The 24133-nt window shown below is 46.9% G+C and overlaps 2 protein-coding genes across 3 annotated transcripts in view; both read left to right on the top strand.

The window, feature by feature from the left end:
• The window catches only part of PECAM1 (platelet and endothelial cell adhesion molecule 1), a 33445-nt gene extending 29174 nt beyond the window's left edge, over positions 1-4271 (top strand). Inside the window, exon 16 of the mRNA XM_009484002.2 lies at positions 3817-4271. Coding sequence (XP_009482277.2) covers positions 3817-3846 — 30 coding nt within the window. The 3' untranslated portion in view covers positions 3847-4271. The remainder of the gene's footprint in view (positions 1-3816) is intronic.
• A 16500-nt stretch (positions 4272-20771) lies between these two features.
• Positions 20772-24133, top strand: part of TEX2 (testis expressed 2) — a 59311-nt gene continuing 55949 nt past the window's right edge. Inside the window, exon 1 of one of the 2 annotated variants that reach the window (XM_075719738.1) lies at positions 20772-20801. The gene's annotated coding sequence lies outside the window, so the exon portion shown is untranslated. The remainder of the gene's footprint in view (positions 20802-24133) is intronic. The other variant, XM_075719740.1, reaches the window with a different exon arrangement.

Below are 24133 nucleotides of genomic sequence, written 5' to 3'. Positions count from 1 at the left end.
TACTTAAAAAGAAAAAGAGAGAGAGAGACTCGTAAATAAGAATCACAATAGCACAATCTACGTCAGCTTATGGCATCTATTTGAGTTTTGAAAGGCTCCATCAGCACTCGCATCCCCATGGGATAAAAAAGCAGCCCATTGTATTATTTACAGACACTGGCAGTGCACTGAAGGTCACAGATTGTGTTACAATAAACAGACATATATTAACAGGCCAGTAGGGTTTTATAGTATCATTGTCTCTCTTAGTTTAAAGGTTTGGTTTTATTCTTTGCTCTCAATTTTCTAAAAATAAATTGAGCTGAATCCTCCTATGGGTTATACCAGGCATTCCTTGGAAAGTCACACAGAAGAAAGTTTGTCCCTGTCCAACACAAAAGGAAAAAAGGCCAAGAGTGGCTGTGATAGACATCTGTGTAAACTCAGGGAGGAGTTTTTGTCTTTTTTTTTTTTTCCTCACCCTACATAATTTATAATGGATGTCGGATGAAAGACTAAAGTTTTATGAAAATGTGTTTGTTTTCTTTTCCTGTGGCCAAAAGTGAGTAAAAAACCTCTCCGTGGAAGTATAGTGAGGCTGCTTCAGTGAAAATACGCTGACTACACCATGTAAATCACTTTCATCATAATTAATTGGGCTATTAAAGCTTGCCAAACCAGACAATCTATGAAGTAATGTTAGATTCAAGGGAGAAAAGTGTCAGCTGAGGGCAGTGTTTTCTTTGTGTCGCCTGTACAAACTCCTGTTAACAGTAGGAGAGTAATAAAACTAGTTACTCTGTAAAACTAATCCCATTTTCAGAAACACCCCAAAGAAAAGTCAGCTTTGTAACACTTGCACATCTTACTTGAGTTTTCCTAGAAGTAGCCTTGCTCGGTTCATGTCTGTGACACTGTCCCCTCTTTAGATACTGTTCATGTACTTAACATAGTAACTATTCCTTTTTTTGAATTATTGGTGCTTTAAAGGACATAGCAAAAAAACAGATCCCCATCTTCTTCTTCTTAAATTCCCACTTCTATTCCCAATAAAGCCTGTGACAAAAAGCAGCACCGTCCCTCTTTTGAACTCTCCAGATAAGTGACCTGAAGTTGAACTGGACAGATAAATTCGCTTATAGATTTTCCATCCCCTCTATTTGCCTCTCAGCACTTTTCAGGCAACATAGATGAGTACAGAAGAGGCAGGGAGCTACTAAGGTGCTTTCTATCATTATTTTCTTGCAACTTTTTTTTCCTGTAGCTCATTTTCACACAATGCTTAACTGTGATGTGCTTCAGAGGTTTGGTCCAAATGAGGAGTTGTTGATCCTACTCATGAAAAGGAAAATGCTCCTTATAAAGTGATCAAGTGGCTTAAGCTTCCTTCCCAGCTGTTCTGCTTCTTTATAGCCAAATGAAGTATTTGGCTCAGAGGTGAAGTTGCTTTCCATCTGCTACTCCCTTAATTTGTGAGTGAAAGGAGGCCTTCAGGAGCTAGGCTGGTCAGCTGCCATCTTAATTGCATGAAATGCCAGATGGATTACTTAGCTGTAGTGACTTGTCAAAAAACCTGTAGAATTTGACTCTGTTTAGGAAGTATTAGGTATTCCAGAAGTGTGGGACAAAGGGCAGCACAGCAGAGAGAGTAGCATTTTGCTAAGAGCTGTGTGTTCAGAGGCAGGAGGGCGTACAACCTTTTTGTTTCAGTAATGATGGTGGAGACTCGACATCAGATCCTGTTGTCCTTTTCACTCTCTAAATTCAAATAACAATGCGGGTTCCGCTCCTCAGATAAACTCTGAACTTACTCAGTTCTGCATTGATCTTCCAGAAGTCACAGGCAAAACAGAGTACTGCACTGTGGAAAAGAGAGATGAAGCAAATCATTTTAATGAGTGCTAGCCCTGCTCTTGTGCATTTGCCCCTATGTAGTTTCTGTCAGAATGAATATAATCCAGCATGGAAATTTAGGAACTTTGCTTCATCTTCACTGAGAGACCGTTACAACATTGAGCTCAGGGCTTTAGTAAACACTGTGTACTGACAATAAGTGTTGTGTTACACAGTGGCATTGAAAGTATTTGTATTATGTCAAGGAAGGTGGTGCATTAGAAAAACAATCAGTTAAAGTTTGAATTATTTGAATTGTATAAAGACCCAATTGCAGTACAGGTTCTGACTGATTTGCAGTCCAGAGTACCTTGAACCTGAATATCTTGGACTTTTAGGTCATTTAGAAATGAACCTAAAGTTTTGGGTTGGGGGTTGCTTCCCTCTTTCTCCTCTGTTTCAGAAATTTGTATCTTAAATGCCATCCATAGGAAGTATTTGCAAAAGAAATGAATTACTTAGAGAGGAACTGGGAGGAGGTTTCCTTCCTGAAATCAGAGCTGGCAATCTTTCTAAGTTATTTAATGGTCCCAGTTTCTGAAAACATATTGAAGGAAATATCTTAACAATGAGACAGCCACTTCGCCAAATACTAATTGGTATTGTGTCAAATTTACCTCAGCGGTACATTCTGACTTCATATCTCCTCCATCCCTACTACCTCTTAGTTGTGTTTGTTTGTTTGTTTGTTTGATTCTGTCCTAGGGGTACATGAGGACTGGCAGGCTCAGTCAGGACATAATGTACTTTCAGCTGCCTATTTGTTCAACCTCAGAATGTACCCTCTGAGACAGAAACCTGTAGAGTTTAAATCTATTTGGAGAAATTTCTGGGTTTTTTTCAGCTACTTGCTCTCTAACTCAAGCAATCCCAAAAATCTCAGTGGTAAAGGAGTTGTTTCACATTGCCAGCACGACATAGCCAGCTCCGAAGGGGGACGTGGTATGTGTTTAACTGTGCACAGTAACATGGCACAATAGTTTCAGACAGGAAATGAAGATGAAGGATGTGTCCATTTAAAATTGTGGGGGGATTTCAGGCAGTCAGGATATGAAAAACAAGGTGATACTCTGAAATAAACATTGAAATATAAACCAGGAATTCCTGCTTCTGACTCATGGGGCAAATCCTTTGGGGGTAAGTCCACAAAAGGCAAAAGACAGACTAAACTATTAGGTTAGAGGCCACCGTGTACTCTTAGCAGGTATTTGTTGGAGGAAGACTTGCTTTGGCAACTGATGTCAGGGAAGACTTGACAGTTGTGAATCCTCAGTGGACAGAATTATTTCTGTCATACAATGTAAAGACAATGAAGTTTGGGATCTCTCCTTGCTCTTTCCCATTGGCTAGCATAGAGGACGGACTCCTCTCTCTGCACGCTGCCTTTTCTGGTTCTCTGTGCCAGGTTTCTATGTCCCTGTTGTGTACTGACGATAACCTATTCAAAGGGGCAGACTCTTGTAGAAACATGGTGTCTAAAAGTTGAATGCTGCATTGCTCACTGTTGAGATACCCGAGTGTTTCTTAGGAAAAGGTTTTCATTCTTGTGGGACTGAAGATGGGGGCCTAATTGTGGCAACTGGGCATCTACTAGTAAATAAGGGATCTGACTTTTCAGATTTGTTGAGTGCCAGCAGTTCCCATAAGAATCCAACTTTTATCAGTAAGAGCCCAGTTGCAGATGTTGGTGATTAACAGTATTGCAGTCTAGCCTGTAATTGTTAACCTAAATCTCCCACTGTCTTATTTCCTTTTTTATCTGATGAAGATAATACTAATATCTCCCCAGGGAATGGTGAGTATTTATTAGCTCATTGTACAGTGCTCTAAGGAATATGTTACTATATTTAAAGTTTTTGTATTGATCAAAAAAGACACGAGACGGCACGGGACATTTATATTCATGCCTTTTTTTTTTTTCTTTTTTGGTCTTGTTGCCAACAGAGAATACAAGGGCATCCTGATGCTACTTAGAACGGTCATCTCAAACATCAGCTGGGAGAAGAAAACAAGCCAAGATGGAAGATGTTGCAAATGTTTCAAAAGCTCTGCAGCACTTATTTATGAGTTTGCCAGGCTCTTCTTTTCAAAGTTTCTGTCCTCAGGGGGAACAACAGAGATGTTCCTAAAGCATTTAATGGAAAAAATTACAAATAAAACTTCTCATAGGAAAGTGGCTCTAGAAACCACTGACCTAGGTTCCTACCTTTAATTTCTCCTGCTAATGCAATTTTGCCTTTCTAACCTCCTATTCATCATGCTCTGAGGAAATAAAAGGGGAAGCTACACCTGAGGAAGTACATTTCTACAGTGCAGTAACTACTGTGATGCTAGTAGAATGTAGAAATATCTAAGCTTGCTTTAAACTAGCTAAGCTGGTTACCAGTAACACTCTACTGTGGCAGATCAGGGCTCAGCACAGCTTGGCCAGCCATGTACGTACTTTGACGTGATCTCACAGCTTGTGCTGAACTCCCTGTGCTGCAGCAGCTGGACTGCTACCAGTCATGGAGCCAGCTAATTTATAGCTCCCTTGGATGCCACACTGCAATGAGGGCCTAGTAGAAGAGTGAGCTCCAGGCTCTCTAAAAACTTGAATAACTGTTCAGAGATTCAGTACTTTACCAAGTGCTTCTATCAGTAGAGGCACAAATATTCTTTATTCTTTGCTAAATTGCTTTTCCTCTTTAAAAGTTCTGATGCTTGTTGGTTAGTGCGGTGTGATGGTTCTTCAAGGAATGATTGCCCATCACAGTTGTTCTGGATGATGCAAAATATAGGTCTTGAGTGGGTGGATATACTACACCCAGGTCAGTGAGTGTGTACCTGAAAATCCTGTTATGTATAATCCTTATTCCTTTGATTTTAGGAGAGATCTGGAGTCGTACTTGTGTCCAGTTTGTCCAGTATGGAACTCCATACCTGTCCTTTGTCTCTATAGTATGATAAACCACTAACATGGATCCAGTTCGGACCTGGATCTAATTTTTGCAGCCCATGTTTATCTCAGTTGCATTAGTTTAAAAAAAGAACACAAAACAAAACAGAAAAAGTACTGTCCCCAACCCCTTAACCAGCTGGTCTTTGACACTGCAATTGCTTTCCTTTTCTTACTGCAGATTAAATTACTACAAGATCTGGGCCTCAGGTAAGAAGGTTCTCATTTTAATTAGGAAATAGTGAAAGAGAGGACATGGATTTGTATATACATATATAGTTACTGCTTTAAGCATTGCATCAGAGACGCAAAACCAGCAAGAAATACAAAAGGGTTTTATATCCTCATTCCAAACGTTTAAATTTTCAAGCTCCAGTTACTGGCTAATATCTCTAATTTATTGTTCCCTATGCAAATATTGTTTGTATCAAAAGCCTTTCACAAATGACTGACTTCACAGCACTCTTCTGTTGACAAATATTCATTCTAGCATCCCATGAGTGTCCATACAAATGCATTAGTATAAAGAATGTGAAAAGGTATTTTAATAAAGAAAACTCTGAATTTAACTTTGCGCTGGATCTTGCATGTTCATATTAGTGAACACTTGCAAATGAATGCCTGTAATTTTTTTTTTATTAGTGAGGAACCATATAGATACATCCATTGTATAAATTTACACATCTTTGCAACGAGTGATTCCAGGCACTTAGACCACTTTAGCAGCAGGTAAATGCACTAAATTGGTTTAGGAGTTGAGCACGGGAGTGCTTGCGTTCATGTAAGCCCTTTGCTAAATTACATAGGTAAAAGTTCCTCCACAAACCTTTCCACAGTCCCTGGCCCAGCTCAGGAAAGCACTGGCTTTTGGGACGTTTCCGAATGTCATCTGGGCGTGATGGAGCAGCAGCGGGACAATCCATTGACCTATTTCAGCTTGTCTCTTGGCTGGAATAATCCTGAACTATTTTGGATTTAACCTGTAATAAAAGTTGTTTGCCCTACTGAAACACATCTGAACTGTCCACTTAGAGTGCTGTGTACTGCTGTGAGCACTTCTGTTTTGTCTTACAGATACACCAAAAATATTTTAAAATACAGGACATTAGATCGGCATCCATCTCCAGTGAAGACAAGGTTAATGGGCCCATGAAGTAAACAGCTACACAAGGAGTCCAAATGTCCTGTTATGAGCATGGCTTCTGGATGCCAAACAAGCCTCATTGTCCCATTGGAAATGTTTGGGAAATAAGTCTTGAATCCATTACTGAAACCGATTAAAGCTCAGATTAGAGCTCAAACAATACGTTATTGAAAAACAACAACAAAAAAATATTCAGATTTCTTCATTGTCATTAAGTTGAGCTCAGCAAATATAAAATGAGGTGTGTTGCTGATATTTACTTTTTGAGAAGACAAAAGGGATGGAGCACGCTGCGTCCCTTTGCGGCACGCCTTGTCGGAGCAGCGCCGCTGCCAGCACCGCAACCTGCTTGCGCCAAGCATGTTCCGAAAGGGGTTTACCCATTCCGCTCCCTCGCTTGGTTCACTTCATAATACTTTTACTATTGCAGAGCAGAGGGATGAGATACAGAAATGCTTTAAATCAAGAGACTCCCCTTCCTTGCCGCTGTTAATTTTTTTGTTTTCATTTCCAGCAAACTAGCAGCTGATTATTTTCTTGTCTAATGTAAGTATGCTGCTGTGCGCCCTTTTGCGGAAAAATGAGGGACGGCGTGCTGCCAGGCTGTGCTGTCCAGAGACCGCCCGACGGGCCGGGGCGGGCAGCCCGGCCCGGCCAGGCCCAGCCCAGCCAGGTCCGACCCAGCCAGGCGCGACCCAGCCAGGCCCGACCCAGCCAGGCCCGACCCAGCCAGGTCCAGCCCAGCCAGGCCCGGCCCAGCCAGGCCCAACCCAGCCCGGCCCAGCCAGGCCCGACCCAGCCAGGTCCAGCCCAGCCAGGCCCAGCCGGGCCCAGCCAGGCCGGGCCCAGCCCAGCCCAGCCCAGCCAGGCCCGGCCCAGCCAGGCCCGACCCAGCCCGGCCCAGCCAGGCCCGACCCAGCCAGGCCCGACCCAGCCCAGCCCAGCCCAGCCAGGCCCGGCCCAGCCGGGCCCGACCCAGCCCGGCCCAGCCAGGCCCGACCCAGCCAGGTCCAGCCCAGCCAGGCCCGACCCAGCCCAGCCCAGCCAGGCCCGACCCAGCCCGGCCCAGCCCAGCCCAACCCAGCCAGGTCCAGCCCAGCCAGGCCCAGCCAGGCCCCACCCAGCCAGGCCCAGCCCAGCCAGGCCCGACCCGGCCCGACCCAGCCCGGCCCAGCCCAGCCCGACCCAGCCAGGTCCAGCCCAGCCAGGCCCAGCCCGGCCCAGCCAGGCCCGACCCAGCCAGGTCCAGCCCAGCCAGGCCCGACCCGGCCCGACCCAGCACGGCCCAGCCCAGCCCGACCCAGCCAGGTCCAGCCCAGCCAGGCCCAGCCAGGCCCGACCCAGCCAGGTCCAGCCCAGCCAGGCCCAGCCAGGCCCGACCCAGCCAGGTCCAGCCCAGCCAGGCCCAGCCCAGCCCGACCCAGCCAGGTCCAGCCCAGCCAGGCCCAGCCAGGCCCGACCCAGCCAGGTCCAGCCCAGCCAGGCCCGACCCGGCCTGACCCAGCCCGGCCCAGCCCAGCCCGACCCAGCCAGGTCCAGCCCAGCCAGGCCCAGCCCGGCCCAGCCAGGCCCGACCCAGCCAGGTCCAGCCCAGCCAGGCCCAGCCCAGCCAGGCCCGGCCCAGCCCAGCCAGGCCCAGCCCGACCCAGGCCAGCCCGGCCCGGCCCGGCCGTTGCCCCCCGCCAGCCGCGCCCAGCGCCGGGGCCCTCGCCCGGCGCCCTCCCGCCGCGCGCCTCCCGCCCCCGGCCTTGGGCCGGTGCTGACCCCTGGTGGCGAGCGGCCGCGGGGCGACCTGCGGGGCCGCAGCGCTGGCCACGGGGGCTGCCCGGCGCGGGCTGGAGGGAGCCGAGGGGAGGGAGCTGGGGGCTGCAGGTCGGGCCCGGGCTCCGGGGCCAGGTTCTCCCTTTTTTACATCGACGTGCAGAGAGTGAACTGAGCCGCATTAATTTGTGACTTCTGTTCCTGCAGCGGCAGGGTCTCCTCACCTGGCCCTCTGCCGCTCTCACAGAAGTTTCCAAAACGCAGCGCAAGCCTACGGCCATGGCAGCCTTCTCCCGCAAGGCCAGCGAGTTGTTTGGAAATGCCGGGGCACTGCTGCTGTGCAGAGGAAGCGTCCTGTTCGTCGGTGGGTGCATAAACCCCAAAGTTTCTTTGCTTTTCTGGAGTGCTAGGTGCCTGTTCTCACTGCTGCTCTGTGAGCTTGGTTCAGTTCGAGTTCTTCGTGTCGCCATTCATCGCTCAGCGGTGCATTGTCAGCCGTGCAGTGCTGTCGGGCTGGCTACAGCCTCTGCTCCGAGGGCGGGGACAGCTTTGAGGGACAGGACGGGACAGAGGGAAAGGAAAGGGAAGGGAAACAAAGTTTGGGAAAAATGGAGGTATCAAATGGGGGGGAAAAAAAAAAAACCACCACTAATTAAACTAGAAATCCAACTGAAAGTAATAAAGTATCAGTACAGGTTTAAAATGCTAGCGCATTTTGTTATTTAGAATTTCAAGGCCTTTCTGAATAGACTGGTGAAAGCAGAATAAACATCGCTTTTACTGTTATTTGAGAGGTAATAAGCAAGTTGTCATGTCTAAAGAATCACAGGGAAGGGGGTTATTGTCTTCATGCTTTGAAATGCTCCGCTCTAAATCACAGGTGCTCCCATTAAAAAGAGCTTCGGGAGTCTAGCAATCATGAGAATGTGGCTTGCATGGGAAGCTTCAATTAAATCCGACCATTTATATTTGTACAGGTAATTTGTTTTCTCACCAGCCACAGACATGCTGAGTGGGAAGGCTGAAAAAATTCTCACCGTTGCAGGAAATAATCACTGTAGTTAAGTTTTAAATTTAATAGCAGAAGAAATCACGGCTTCCTCAGGGAGGGAGTCACCTGCAAAGTCTGATGACAGACAAACAGAATAACAGCATGAAACTGAAATGAAAGCTTTAGCACAAATCAGCAAAGGGCAGCTACTGCGAAGGCACTCAGCATATGCCCCGATCAACCTGGGAGCTGCAGTGGCATTGAACTCTGGGTGAAGCTGTAACGGTCACCGTTAGAAATGGACCTCACGCGGTATCCTGGGTCTGACCGCATTCCCAAGGTTAAGAGGAATTGAGATTCAAAAGGTATTGTTTGAGGAGTAGTTCCACAAATAAACTAGTACTTACAGTAAAGAGAGAATCTGGCTCTGAAATGAATAGATTAGTAATGTATTTCGGTGTAATCTTGAATGTAGAAGAGTGCCAGATGAAATCAAGGCCTCCTTTGGGGCAATGAAAAATGTGACAACTTTTTCACTGAACAAAACCCAGGAGTGACCAGTGTAACAGTTCACTGTCCTCTGGTTACTGCCCTGATTTTTGTGTAGTTGTCTTTTTGTTTTAATGCTTTATTCGGGAGATAAAAGGAGATCTTGGCATGAAGGCTTATTACAGGGAAGAAAGAAAGTGAAAAGAAGATGAAGGGAAAGACGGAGGGGAGTGAGCAGGGCTGGGGAAGAGGAACTCCCCCAGACTGTGGAAGGTTTGGGAAGAAACAACCCATCAGTCCAGTCACGTAACGGCTCCGTGCTTCGTGGTGTTGGCGATGCTCTGGGGAACGTGCTGTGGCGGAATCGGTGCTGTGGAGGCGGCTTGTCCCAACCATTTGTGTGTTTGTAGTAGTCCTGTGACTGCTAGGAGAAGCAGACAATATACCTGTTAATAAAAAGCACTTTTTCAGGTAAGAGCACTATTGATCCACAAAGACGACAGCTTCATTTCAACTGGTGCTGTCAGTGCGTTACTCCTGCACGGGGACGTGTAGTCACGAGGCACGGAGGAGCCCGTCCGATACACAGCTGCTGCAACAGACTATGGTACTGACACGGAGAGCGGGTGTCTTCAAAAGAAAACATCGTATTACACTGTTATTTAGCTGGCATAATCCAGGCCCTGTTCAGTTCTCAGGAACTGAGTGCTGAAATAGCCTGTTTCTACAAAGCACTTCTCAACACTCGCATAGGGAGAGCTTGGCTTTAAATCCTCTGCGCTGGCTTTTTGTTTATGCATTTTTTAACTACATGCAGAGCTAAGTCTCCGCCGCTTCTAATACAGTTTCACTTTGCAAATCGATGAGACAGTGCTACAAGGGCAGAGAAGGCTCGCCTGTGAACTTCATATTGTTCAGAGCTGCCGAACTGAAGTCCCTGGCTGACTACTGTCTTCGTGGAACTAATCCATGCCAAACATCTGAACTCCCCTGCAGCTCTCACCATCCACCCAGGCTGTTCCCTACTGGGACCTTCTGGGGCAGCTCAGGCTCCAACCAGCAGCAAGTTGTGGAAATGTGTCCTCTCCCAAATGCAATCACCACTTTCCAGCCCCGGCTTTTCCTTAGGGAACTCTTTGCTCTGTTTGGGGATAAGTGCTTCCAAGGCGGTGAAAATGAGAGCTGCTGGTCTGTCCTCGGGCATGGAGGGGACAGAGGGGTTGACATCAATGGGACAAAGATGAGGGCTTTGTCTTAAGTGGGCTGAGTCATGGTATTACTGGAAGGGGTGAACTTGGCATCCCTGCTTGATAATAGACTGTGAGAGTCTAATGGCAGAAAAAATTCTCAAGTCTATTAAGATGCGGTCAGAGTGTAAGTCAATTAATGAAAATTACAGCCACACAAGTTATTAAATTAACATGAGATTGTCAATAGGAAATATAGATTTTTTTAATAATTTTAAATTATTTAAAGCATAGTAATAATGAAAATCTCACAAAGTCTCCATAATGCAAAACTTAGTTTTGATCTTATTACTGTTTGAGCTGGTTTTTTATATTTGTTGTTTCAACTTCATGATCGTTAAAGGAACAGGAGCTTTAAAGAGCAAGACATTCTTATTTAGGAATGCCAAAAGCTGCAAAAGCTGTTAGGAGATAAAAGCTCAGAGGTGGCTGGAGATGAGCTGTGATTCTGCAGCCTGATCCATGGCAGAGCTGAAATCAGGTAAAGCCAAGTGTGTCTAAAAGCAGCCCTTGCATGCAAAAATGAGAGATCAGATTTTCTAGCCGCTGATTGTGCCCAGATCACCCAAGTCGGGTGATCGGGACTAGATGGCCTGTATTGCTTCAATTACTTTGGCCATTAATGACAATACTTCTCACAAGCAAGTTGGACCTGCTGTGCCTGATACTTCTATAACTCTGACCACACGTGGCCACTGCCACTTGAGCTGCGGCCTCCAGAATTTTGCGTTTTGCACTGCCCTGGACTCCTGGAAATGCCTGCATATAGACAAAGAGAACAGGAGTGAACTACCTCCCTGGCTGCAATTTCCAGACAAATTTGGTGAAGAGGGCTCAGCCCTGACTCAGGGTATTCCTCAGGGCTGGAAGAACAAATCTAAGTGTACTTACAGCATGGGTTGGCACTCTTGAAAAACTGGTTCCACCTGTGGGTGCTGAGCCTGTAACAGCCTCCAGACAATCTGTCCCCCCTGGCTGGAAGTCAGAGACCTTAAGGGAGCAGAGAGGGGAAACATGCAGACTTAGGAAGAGAGATGCATGTTCCTCCCAGGGACCTCGGGGACTAGTTGATCCCTACAGAAGGATGGTATGTTCAGCATGACTGAAAGTATTAGCTGGCTCAGCCCTGAAACCTCAGAACACTGTGTACACTGCTTAAATCCAGTTTAGTCATTGCTGGAGGGAGGCAAGGCTGCCCTATTAGAAAACAACCCTGACACACACCTATGCTTTGTCAAAAGAGAAACACTGAAAGGGTTTTCTTTAACTATCTTTAGTTCCTTTTGCTATCTTTTTCTTTTTGGTTTTTTTTTTTTTCCTGAAGCTGATCTTTTCCCACTGACTTGATTTCTTTCTGACTGTTCCAGGATGAATCCCGTAGTCCTACATGTCTATCTGTATACCGAATGGGACTCTGAAAAATGGACCCAACTAATGTGCCCTACAAGGAGAAAATTATAATTGATGCTTTTTAATTACAAGTTTCCTGCATTGTGGTCTAGTTTTTCAGCTTATAATCATTAACAGTATAATAGAGACTTAAGTAAATTGCTGCCTTTTCCTCTTTTGTAGCATATATAGGTCAGATTTTCATGTTTTATAGTCATTATCTCTGACACACTAATTAGCGCACTGACTGGCTGACAAAGGTCACATCTGTGTTTCTTCATTGCATACAAACACGGCCAGGGCTGCGTGCTCACACCAGCGGATTCTCCTAATTGCTCTGTCTTCTGGAGTCATTTCCACCAGGGCAAAATCGCTAGTTTGACTTGGTAGCAGCTTTACACCCACTTTGTACTTATGTCAGTGAAAGACAAGGTGGAGGGCAAAGGAGCGTCACCAGTCATCACATCCACAGCACATGTCCCCTGTTCCGCACTTCGTAAATCATAGCAATCATGCTTCATGCATCCTTGACTTTTCAAGCTCTGTGCAGTTGCAGTCAAAGGGATGAAGTTGTTGCCATTCCCTTTCTTTGACCAAAGCACTTAGATGGTTTTAGGCCCAGCGGATTGTTTCTAATAGCACGCAAAATTGATCACTCAGGTACTTTGATGCAGCCCTTTTTATTTACAAAGAAAGCACAAAATTCTGTTTCCTTGAACAGAAGAGGAATCAGACAATAGGAGACAATTTCTCTGCATGCAATTTCAATCCTTTCAGCCAGCACTTTATCCAGGAGCACTCCACCAGCTTTTTTTCTCAAGGTCGTTCCTGTAGAGTTTATCTGGATCTGCCTGGCTTTGAGAGAAGGCTGCTCCTCTCAGACCACAGGAGCACAGAGCTGCTCCGAGCACTGCCCTCCTCCCCGCATCCTCAAAGCCCAACGTTTCAGTCGGGAGAAACCTTGAATCCATTAGCTTCTCCTCCAGGTTTGCCCTTTTGCCACCTTTCTTAGGGTGGCTCTTGCTGTTTCAGCTGCCTGCTTCTGTACGAGAGCTTGTTTGTTTCTTATACAAAAGAATATCCAGTGAAAGGCAACATTAAACCTGCTGGGGTCATAAGCTTTTGCCTGAACCCTGTGTCTAGGTGGCATTAGGGTTAGCTACTCAGCATGTGTCTTTGTGCTAATGAAGAGTAAGACCTCTGCATGTTTACTGTCTGTGTCGAGGAACAGGAACATGCGATGGAACTGGGGTGAGATGAGACTCTCACTGCCCAAGTGATGTTTTTACTATATGCCCCCCTTGCCACTGGAGAGAAATACCCTGTTGATCACTAAGCACTATGCATTGCTAATACCGGGTTGAATTTCTTCTGCGTTCCTTGCCCTACTCGTCATATTTAACCTTGGATTTATTTGTAGAGAACTGCACAGAAAATCCTGTTTAAGAAAGAAAGAAAGCCTGGACATCATGTGTTTTCTTGCAATATTGTCCTGGACAGTTTCCAATCTGTTAATGAATGAACACTGACATCTAAAGCATCCCCAAGGGAGATTCAAGATCCATCTGAGTTCAGTAAGAGGTTCCTAAATAGCTGTAACAGGTCCATACTTCAAAAGAAATACATTTTGCTATTTTTAAAACATGAGAGTTTTGGAAGGCTTTGAATATCAAGATTAATTCTCTGTCTAAATACAATAGCAGGCAGCACTGACTGGTGAGTCTCACTCAAATCTGGAAGGTTTTAATATTGTCTGGATCTGAATTTGATGTTCTGAAAGCTTAAGGTATGGCTGCGTTTAGTTTATTTTTTTCCCCAGAGCAGACTGTGCATGTACTTACAGATTCCCTTAGTATATCTCACTGGATTAATGTGAAAAATATATTACATTATCTATCAGCGCTTGAAATTTTGACTCAGGCATTCTGGTTGGATAGATTACTAAGCAATGTTTAATTGAAAGATTTAATGATACCCTGAACAAAGACATGACTCACTCTTGAACAACAGGGAACAGCTCCTATATATGAAAAAAGCCCAAGGTCATTCGGAGCCAGATGTTGCTGCACGGTGTGAGGCTATTTGCAGTAGGGAGCAATAGAAGATGGCTGTGGAAGCTGAGCAGAAGGGTCAGGGCAGCTGGGCAGGTTTGGAGACAGGATTATGCACCAGGTCACTAAAATTACAAAGTGAAGCTGAGCGGAGTATTCTCAGTGCCTTGCATTAGACATCTACCTTGGATGTCTGCGCTAAGAGGCTACCTCTGCTCTCTAGTACAGTCACCGAGAGTCCTGTTCTGAACTGCCCTTTGGAGGTGCCTGTCCCTTTTTGTTGCCTATAATATGTAGTCTAAGAAGCACAGATTCCCTATTTAGCCACCTAAGCAATTAGCACAGTGAGATGTTATTTAATACGTCTCTGCGCTGAGGTCTTCATCCTGAAGTGGTGTACAGTTAATATTACTGGAGAGAAGGAGAACGCAAAGTCCAGAACAAGAATTCAATCGTGGAGGCACTGAGAACATTTGGCTTCGGAGGCTGGGTCCGAATCTGTTAGAGAAATGGGCCAGGACAGAGCTGTCACCAGTGTTTGGTTGTAGGGAGAGAAGGATTGAATCTCGGCTGTGATTATCCCATGTGAATGGACAAGTACTGAACGCTCTGTCAGAGGCAGTTCTTTAACATGGGAAAATACCAGTCCTGTGTTTGCTTTCCAAGCTGTGCTCTTGTTTGTTCCAGGGTGTAACTGCACCTTCGTGTTCTCATTGTTTAAGCCCAGGCTCCTCAGCAAAGCTCAGTGTCTGACTTGCCCCATTTAAAAGAAGACCTTGCCTCTATTTTATTCCAAAATGCTGGACTGACTGGCATAGACATTTGGGTTTATTCTATGATAAGCAGATATGGGCCACCATGATGCTACTGCTCAGTTAAACGTTACTAATTACTGTCACAGAGATTGCAGTTCCTGACACCTTGGCGAAGTTCACGTAAATAAAGGTTCTAGCAACATTCAGGTTTGAAAGTACGTTGTCTAGATCTGCACAACAGCCCAAATGATGTCAGCCTTACAAAAATGATGCATGTTGTTTACACCTTCAGAACATGGGAAATGCCCTGACCAGGGGTCCATCTATGCCAGTTCTCCATCCCAGCTGGAGAAACCAAAGTCTCTTCAATGTTTTATCCCTCTTTTGTAACTAAGAATTCACATCATGCTGCGATTTCTGATTCCGTTTTACCAGGTATACGTTCAGCTCTGGATCAGATGTTAATGCTCTCAGAACAAAGACATCTGAGCAAGATGTTGCTATTTTTATGCTGGTGTTGATGTCTTGACCTCACGCCAGCACGATCCAGGAACAATTCCCATTAAGTCTATGATGTCAGTCTTTCCTCAAAGGGGACACTCAGGAAACCTTACCTGAATTATCTTTTAAAGTAGATCAGTTCAATTATATTAATCCCTATGCAGATATTCATATTCAGAATTAAGTGGCAGTAATCTGATTTAGTGTACTTCACTCTGAAACTGCAGAAAGCTAAATCAAATGAAGGCCACTTTAGTTCTGAGTAACATCACTCATGCTGGACTCCAGTGTAACTTCAGTAACCAATTTCAAGTCACACTTGTCATTAATTCGGATTAATTTTTCTGACTTTCCCTGTGAAGACAAGGGACAATAAAATCAGCATAGAAGACTTGACCATACGTTGTGCTTCCCTCCTACCGCCACCCTCCAAAACACTATGGACCTAGCTCCTCCTGAATATTGGACAGTTGGTTTGGGGTTCTGGATCTGAAGTTTGCTGTTCATTTCTAGCCTACAGTCAATGCTCTTTTCTCTTTACTGTCCATTTGTATTAAGCACATCAATGTAGAACCTTAGTATCCGTCCAGGCAAGAGGAAAAGAGTACTGCTGGCTGGTGTCAATGTTCCTGTGGTAGAGCTGTGTGTGTGGAGAAGTTGCAGTGTATGTGCCCGGTTTAAATATGTAGCTTCAGCTGTTCTGTATCAGGAGTACTAAATTTACTTGTAGATTTAAAATAGGTGAATGATTGGGCAGCTAAAAGGTCAGGACACTTGCTGTTTATTGTGTGCTTTGCTTTTCCTGATTAATAGAAAATTGTCTGTAGCATCTGATGTTATTGGCAAGGATTTCTGGTGCAATGCCTGTGCAGACAAGATGTAGACTATTGCCACTGTATCCCCCCATACCTTCCCCCAGCTTTGTATTTTGTCACAGTTGCACTCTGAAGTGCTCCAGCGCTCAGCCAGCACGTATTCTAACTCACAAAGGTCTCTGCGGAGGGAGGAGTATTGACTTCTCCATCATGTGCAGATCAAATTTCAGGCTTTTAGAGTTTTGTGCATTTGCCAGGTACACTGAAATACAGATACCAGCTCTTGCAACCTTCATGTGACTTTGGCAGCACACACTTAGCTATTCTGCATGGCACATGGACTCACCTCTCCCCCAGAGATGGATGGCACCACTGGTACAGGTATGCACCAGCCATTTTCCCTATCTGGGTTCAGTGTCAGGGGTGAGGTTGGCCTATGTGAGAAGCATCAAGAAGGTTTTGCAGGCCTGAGAGACACCAGTGCAAATTCACAGCATGCAGACTGTTTGACCTAGGCTGCCCTGCAAAGCGCCTTCCCTCGGAACAGGTCTGGCTCTGGGGGTCACCTTGGCAGCACGGTTCTAGCTCTGCACGCCCTGCTGACCTTGTTTTAGCCTGTTCTGTGAATCCACTTGACCTCCTGGCAGCCATGAGAGAGGCTCTGCTGCTGCCCTTCTACCAGTGCATCAGCCCACAGCTGCAGGGAGATAGGTGGAAGTTAGAACCTCCTCTGGCTCTGGCAATGTGTCTTCTCTGGGTGTGTGCAAGGACTTGATGTGAGGAGTAGTACAGAGCTGTTTGTCCAGATACTTAGCAATCTAGAAACCTTTAATAAATTTTAAAAAAGAGAGAGAGGGAAAGAGGAAGATCACGAGGACAAATGAGGAGAGGATCTATCCTCAGCTCAGCTTTAAAAATGAAGCAGCAATACAAAAAAACCCCACAGAATAATGTGCTTTAGCGCAGGAAGCAACAAGAGCTCAGAGCTTTTGCAGGTCCCAAGGGGATTTTAGAAGGCGAGCTGGAGCTAGGCCCAGAGAGCTGGCTGGGGTTGCTCTCCGAGGAGGGTATGACCTGGCTGTGCTCCTCTGTGCCAGCGAGAAGCCGGGCAGCAGCGCTGCTCAGGGGCTGGGAGCAGCGGGTGGGGAGAAGCAATGGTTGGAGGCCAAGATGGGCACATTTGCAACTTAGAGAATTCGGGTCTAAAGTGAAGCTCGTACTCTTTTCTGTACAGTGAAGCCATTGGGCAGGGAAGTAACGGGGAGGCACTGAGGATGCTATCGTTTGTGTTTGGCAAGCAGAGGACTGGCACACAAGCAGAAGACAGGCACGCAGGCACTGTGGAAGGAGTGCGGCGTTCAGGAAGCTCCTGCTCTCCTCCGTAGCCATAGCCAGAACCAGCTGAAGCCCACTGGGAAGCCTCAGCCTTCTGAGTGCTTGCCGGGTTGCCGTACGCATTGGGTGGGCTGGGGGGCTTGCCTGTTTTTTCCATGCTAAGCCTCTTTCCATTGCGTTTACTACTGTACAGCTTACAAACAAACACCACAACGGCGAAGCTGTTCTCACACGCACACACAAACCCACATATGCCAAGATTCACGCGTTCAGGCACAGCTGCTGCCTCATTCGTTTTAAAACCTCTCAGCATAAAATTGCGAGCAGGCCTGTCCTGCGGTTCTCGGGTCTTCCCCAGGAGATCTGACGGCAATGAGAGGTTTGTGAAAACCATGTGGAAACCTAAATCTCATGTAATGGTCTTTTCTCACAAGAGTACAAGCTTTAAACTGTCCTGAGCTGTGAAATTCTGATGGGGGCATTACAGAGAAATGAACTGAGCCTCACAGTAGCTCTGGGAGAGAAATATTACTTCTGATTTTATGGCCTGCTCAAGCACTGCTTTTAAAAGAAGGCATTTAAATGTCTCCCTCACATATTCCAAAAGATTAAAGTAATTTTTTTCAAAAGCAGCTCCTGAGTATAGATACCTATTTCTAGAACCTGCAGGCCTGTTGTTTCTCAGAATGACTGCATATTTATACATAGGATACTGAAATATTAAAAATAAATAAGCATTACTTTATTCTCTTGTCTTTTTGTAGGATGGGTGGAAGATAAATTATCCAACAAAAGGATTTACTCTTGCAGCACTGAACGTTTCAAAATTCAGAGATTCGTCCTTTTTCCCTCTTCCATCCGACAGAGACTTGCCTTTAGAAGAGGATTCCCAAGAGGCCATATCCACCATGAAGCTCAGAGGCAGGCAGCCTGCTCAGACCCAGCTCGTGCCTCGTTTTTCCCAGCGGCCGGCTCCAGCCTTTGCTCAGCACCTATCACTCCATGGGAGAAGCCTCTGCTGCGCACCTACCTTCAGGTGCACAAATATTTCTCTTGAGGTCAGGCCTTGTAGGCCATATGTTGCTTAAGTTAGGTGCAAAGAGAGGGCAGAAAAAGCTTCAGAAATTCTAGAGAATTGTTTATAGTTTAACACAGCTAAAACTAACCTGCCAGCCACAGTTTCAGCCAGAGTCTCCGTTCCTGCGGGGAAAACCTGTTGTTAAGAAAACAACCATTATCTTATCTTCAGACTCTGGAAACATTAACATCAGCTTTGTGTAACGATTCAAAGATCTGCCTATATACAGTGACAGCTGTGAAAAGAACCCTATCCTAGATGATTGAATACACTTGTACATATATTTAAAATATCATGTCTTTTTAATTAAAAAAAAGGCTGCAGAATAAATAAAGGCGACGCAGTGATGCTCACACAATGCAGTCTTTTGTTGGGTTCCTTCAATGCAGGGAGACTTAAGACTGCTGAGTTTACTGCTCTGACATCCAACAGCTTGAAGGATCTGGCCCTCCGTTTGGTGAGCTCAGGCCTTCCCTCGCTGAAGCAGATTTTGCCGGGTGCCGACCACTCTTGGTCACCTCTGGTTTTACAGTTACATGCAGGAATCCTGCTTTTACAAAAGAGCTACTAAGAGCCTTGAAGAACGCGAAGATGCCTGACAACAATTCACTTCCACAAGCACTGAATTGTCCCTGAAATGTAAAGAGAAAAGCGGGACAAGTGCTACCTGCACCTACTTTTGAACTAGACCGCAAAACCTACTACCTACCGTATATATAATGCCTAGTGTAACACAGCCCCAAACCTTGGCTGAGCTATAGCTGTAGATAAGATAGTAAACTATTTGAAAATAATATTGTATATTTAACTCTTCACATTAGCTAGTTTGGGGCAATTTGAATTCTGCTCACATATCCCACTAGACGTTTGCTAGTAAATAAATTAACTTTCGCCTCATCACCTCATAAAGTATCATAAATTTGAACACTGGTATGAAATAAAGAGAGTCTGGAAGATCTCGTAGGATTCTTCATGTTTTAATTTGAACTGAAATTGTTAAAGTAAAGAGAAGTGAGGAGAATTCACAGAGCCAAATTAATCCATGGGGTAGCTGAAGAAACCTGGGTAGCTAAGGCCAACATCAATGTGACCCCGTGTAAATGTTGTAAGCTCATTATTAACTGTCTCCAGAAGCAAGAGCAATTAAGTGAAGGGTAAAAGCAGTGGTAAGGCTGTAATTTATTGCATGAGATCATTATTGGGAAAACAACCTTTTGACAGAGAGAATTATTTTTTTTTTCTCAGTCTGCTGCAAATTGGGAGATATGAAGAGTAAATAAAATGACCTCTGACGCGGTATGTTTCCTAGGACAGCTGCCTAGCTGGGTGGGTAACAGATAATTTTTGGCCATTTGTATAGCATTTTGATACCGAACAGCTTTATTTTGTCTGCCTGCACATGCATCTCCTGCAGGCAGGAGCTCCTTCTACGACAGGGTTTAGTCAGAGGTGACAGCAGTAAGCATTTGCCGGCAAAAGCAATACCCAGAGTTTCTAAGCCAAACCCCAACCGAACCAAGTGTTTCCCTGGAACCGGCTGCTCATAACGGCGGTGAAGGCGAGGAATGGCGAGGTGCAGCACCAGCACGGGCGGCGGGGAACGGCCCGCGCCGCCGCCGGCCCCACAACCCCGGCCCGCTTCCCAGCGGGGCACTCGATGCTCCCGGGCGTTGTCCGAGTGGCCGGGAGGGGAGACGACTCCACAGCCGCGGTGCCGGCCACTCACTGCTTCCCCGAGCGGCTCCTCGTCCTGGGCAGCTGTTCCCTTGCCTCACCTCTGACCGGCTGCCTGAAACTTTGGCAGCGGGCTGCGCGCCGCAGCGCAAGGGCCGATTCGCCCCTCGGGCCGGGGCGACCCCTCGGGCCGGGGCGACCGCCCGCCGGAGCGCGAGGGCCGACTCCCCCCTCCCGGGGCGACCGCCCGCCGGAGCGCAAGGGCCGATTCCCCTCAGGCCGGGGCGACCGCCCGCCGGAGCGCGAGGGCCGATTCCCCCCTCCCGGGGCGACCGCCCGCCGGAGCGCAAGGGCCGATTCCCCTCAGGCCGGGGCGACCGCCCGCCGGAGCGCAAGGGCCGATTCCCCCCTCCCGGGGCGACCGCCCGCCGGAGCGCAAGGGCCGATTCCCCTCAGGCCGGGGCGACCCCTCAGCCCCGGCTGCTCCCTCCCGGAGCGCCGCCGCCGCCGGCCCCCGACGCCCGCGCCCGGCCAGGCCGCGCCCCGCCTCACGCCGCCCCCGGCGGCCCCGCGGCCCGCCCCGCCCCTCCGGCCGGCGCTGCGGCGGCTCCGGCAAGGCCCGGCCCACCGCGGGGCCCGGATTGGCGGCGCCGGGCAGCGCCGCCGCCTCTCCTCCCCCTGCTGCCGCCCGGCGGGGCGCTGGTGGCGCGGGCCGGGGGACGGCGGGGCCGCGCCGGGCAGTGCCATGAGCCGCGGGTAAGGTAAGCCGGGCAGGGCGGGCCCCGCCGCGCCGCCTCGGCCCGCTCCGGCCAGCGCCCGCGCCCCTCGCCCCTCGCCGCGCCCGCCGGGGCGGGAAGCGGCCGCCGCAGCCCCCGGCGTGAGGCGCGGGAGCCCGGCGGGGCTGGGGGCGGGAGGGAAGGGGCGTCCGGCGGCGCGGGGAGGCGGAGGCGGGCCGGGCCTAGGGCGGGCAGGCGGGAGGCGGCTCCCGGGGCGCCCCGAGGGGCGGCCGGGGCCCATGGCGGCCGTGAGGGGCCGGCGGGCGCTGCTGCAGGTCCGGCCGCGGTGCCGGCCGGCGGGGAGCGCGGGGGCTTGGGCGGGAGCCGGGGCTGCGGGGCGGCCGGCGGCGGGGCCGGCGTGCCTGGGCCGGCTCGGACGGGGCTGGATGCGGGGTTTATTTTTACTGTTGGGCAAGGTTCGGCGGGATGGAGTTACCTCCGCCTTCCATCAGTGCAACCGAGATAAAGGTTTGGCTGAGGTGGGGATTTGGCAGGAGCGCTGCTGAAGTGGAGGCGATACCTTAAAACCAAGCAGCAGAGGAAGCGGCGGTAACGTTTATTCTTGCTGGAACGGAGCGAGGATTTCTAATTGGGTTTTAGTATCAAAGGAGAGAGGTCTTCCATCTCCTAAAATCGTTTGCTTCCTTCTTGTCCTCGGTGTCGGCTGTTTAGTTTCTGCTTCTCTTTCAATTCTCCGTAGCGTTTGTATTGTACCTCTCTGCTGCAGTTCAGTGTCTCTTAACTGTGTCTCTTCAGCGTGTGCTAAAGTTCCTTGTTCTAAATGTCTGTGCTCAACTTCTTGATGATTTGTATCTGCCAGCAAACATCTTAAGGAACTCCTGTCCGTAATTTAGGGGAGTTAAGTGTACAGCCAAGTTTAAATTAAACTTGTGTATGTAACTTTCATATTGTAACTGTAAGACAAATTAGTGTAAGACTTCAGTGCTGTGAGATTATCTTCTGTTAAGATGCTTTGTCATACTCCTCTGTCTTCACACAACTCCTCTTTCCAGATGATCTCGCCTGCGTAACTCGGGAAAAACAAGGCAGGCTCACAGTCTCAGGAGGGTGGTTTTTTATGAGAAGCTGTAGCTTTTTTTGAATTTTAAAATAACTTCATATTCCTAAACTCTGAATAAAATTCAGGCAGCGTGAGTACCCTGTTTCAATTTTCTCTGAATTGAAAATGTGCTAAATTAGAGGTAGAAGCACTTTAACTTAAGCAAAAGAAGGTAAACTAATGTTTTTGAAGTTAGAATTGACTTTTAAAGACTCTGACATCATGTTCTTTTATGATATATGAGAGGTTACTATTTTGATTGACTTCAAAGCTGATCCAACAAGCTGCTCTATTGTGGGTGGCATATTATTAATGCTCCAAGTAGGTGCTGAGGTTTGAGGTAGCATTTCTGAGGCAGGGTTGGGTAAGGTACTTTTTCTCTTGAGCAAAAGACCAAGAAGGTGATTCCGTGCTCAGAGACGTCTTATACTGGATTCTCCTGGGGTATGGTTTCCCCTGTGAATTGTACTGGTAAGCTGAGTACTTCTCTTGTGAACTTTGCTTTTGGTCCATGCGAAGAACTTCTTTGAATGACCTATATTGCTTTTATTTCAGAAAAGAAAATCAGTTAATGAAATCCCAAGTGAAAATTTGAAGAAGGACACAGCCCAATAAAGTACATATATTAATGGCATACTTCTTTTTGCACGAAAACAACACTTAGTAGTTTCAAATATGAATAGCAAATGCTTAGTTGTTTGTAACTAAAGAACTTCTAAGACAGCTGTATTGCAAAGTAAAGAATGTGGAGCAGGAAACCTAGGTAGAATGTATAATGTCAGTAATTTCCCTGTTGCGGTAGATGTGTAAACAGAGTCGTGGGAGATAGGGAAACTTATCTAGTACATAAAAGGATAATGTAACTGAAGTAAACTTAAAATCATGTAGCTAGAGGACTGAAGATGCAGTGTTGTATTCAGACAGCTTCGTAGTTGACAGATTTTGGGATTGTGCTGCTCTAACCTCACCTTTCTGTATGAACTCAACCAAATCTGTTTGATGAAATCAGAAGACTTCTCTTGTAGTATGTCTGAATGGCCACCAACCTTATATTCTGTGAGTGTGCAGGTGACCAGTCACAAGCATGGCAGTGAGCATATATAAGGATGTGTTTCATGTCCTGTTGTTCCCTTGTCATGTTCCCTGTGTGATATCAAGGACCAAGCTTTAGCCTGTTACAGCCCATGAGATGAGTCAGTTGTGGTGCTGAGTGCGCGGAGTATAGCTGATACCTGCCCAGGAGCTGAAGGTTTATTAGGATAAATTGTAGGTTTCAAAAGAATAAGAGGAGGGTAAGTAAATTCTGGTCTTAAACACCGTCTTGGAGATTGGAAAAGTCTCCTTAAATCTCTGGGTTTCTATTCGTTTCCTTTGGCAAGCCAGAAATTGTCGTATCAGATGTCCACAGTAAGTAGTAATGTTAATTCTGTGTGCTCTAAAACACTTATCCTTGAATAAAGGCATCATGTTCTAGAAGCCCTTACTGCTCTAAATTAAACAATCGGATGACAATGTATGTTGGAAAATAAGAGTGTAATGTAGGCTTAGAGATTAGAGAAATAAAGGTAAGAGTTAATACTGTGAGCTTTCATGAGCATGTACTTAGTATTAGAAGAGATGTAATGTAATGTAGATTCAGAGTAGACATCAACTCTGGAAATGCATAAGGATGCCACATGTGCCCAATAAAGGGGATGAGCAATGACTTTTCTTCCTCTAGGTAATGTAAAGTGGACACTAGAAAGGATGTGTTGTGATTTCAAGGGGGAGGATGGTAGAATGGTGAAATACTGAGAGAACGGTACTGTGTGTCAGGACTGCTGAAGAATGCAGCACTTAGGAGCAAATGAGGGAGTTAAGTAAGGCAGTGTTGGCTTTGTGCCTGCTAGATAACGAGAGACCTGTTCAAAGAAAAGCCTCCGTACAAAGTTGTCTAAACTTTGATATACTGTCTCACATCGATGGCCCAAGATCTCTGATGGTCAGAACCAAACTTGCAATGTTGCGTGCAACTGACCTTACTCCTGCTGTCCTCTCCTTGATATAAGGCTGGAAGTTGACCCTGTTTTGAGCCAGAGGTTGGACCAGACTAGAGGTCTCCTTCAACATAAATTATGTTGTCATTCTACAGCAGTAGTACAGAGGAGAAATGACAAGCAGAAATGTAAGTCCCAAGCTACTTGCAGGGCAACATCTTTGTCAGATTTTAAAATTCCAGGTAATGAGCAAATAAGTTGTTTGTTGCATTTTAAACTTT

Source organism: Pelecanus crispus, chromosome 12, assembly GCF_030463565.1.
Source record: "Pelecanus crispus isolate bPelCri1 chromosome 12, bPelCri1.pri, whole genome shotgun sequence".
Classification (NCBI taxonomy): domain Eukaryota; kingdom Metazoa; phylum Chordata; class Aves; order Pelecaniformes; family Pelecanidae; genus Pelecanus; species Pelecanus crispus.
Note: the sequence above shows the minus strand (reverse complement) of the source record. Positions and strands in the feature narration are given on the sequence as shown.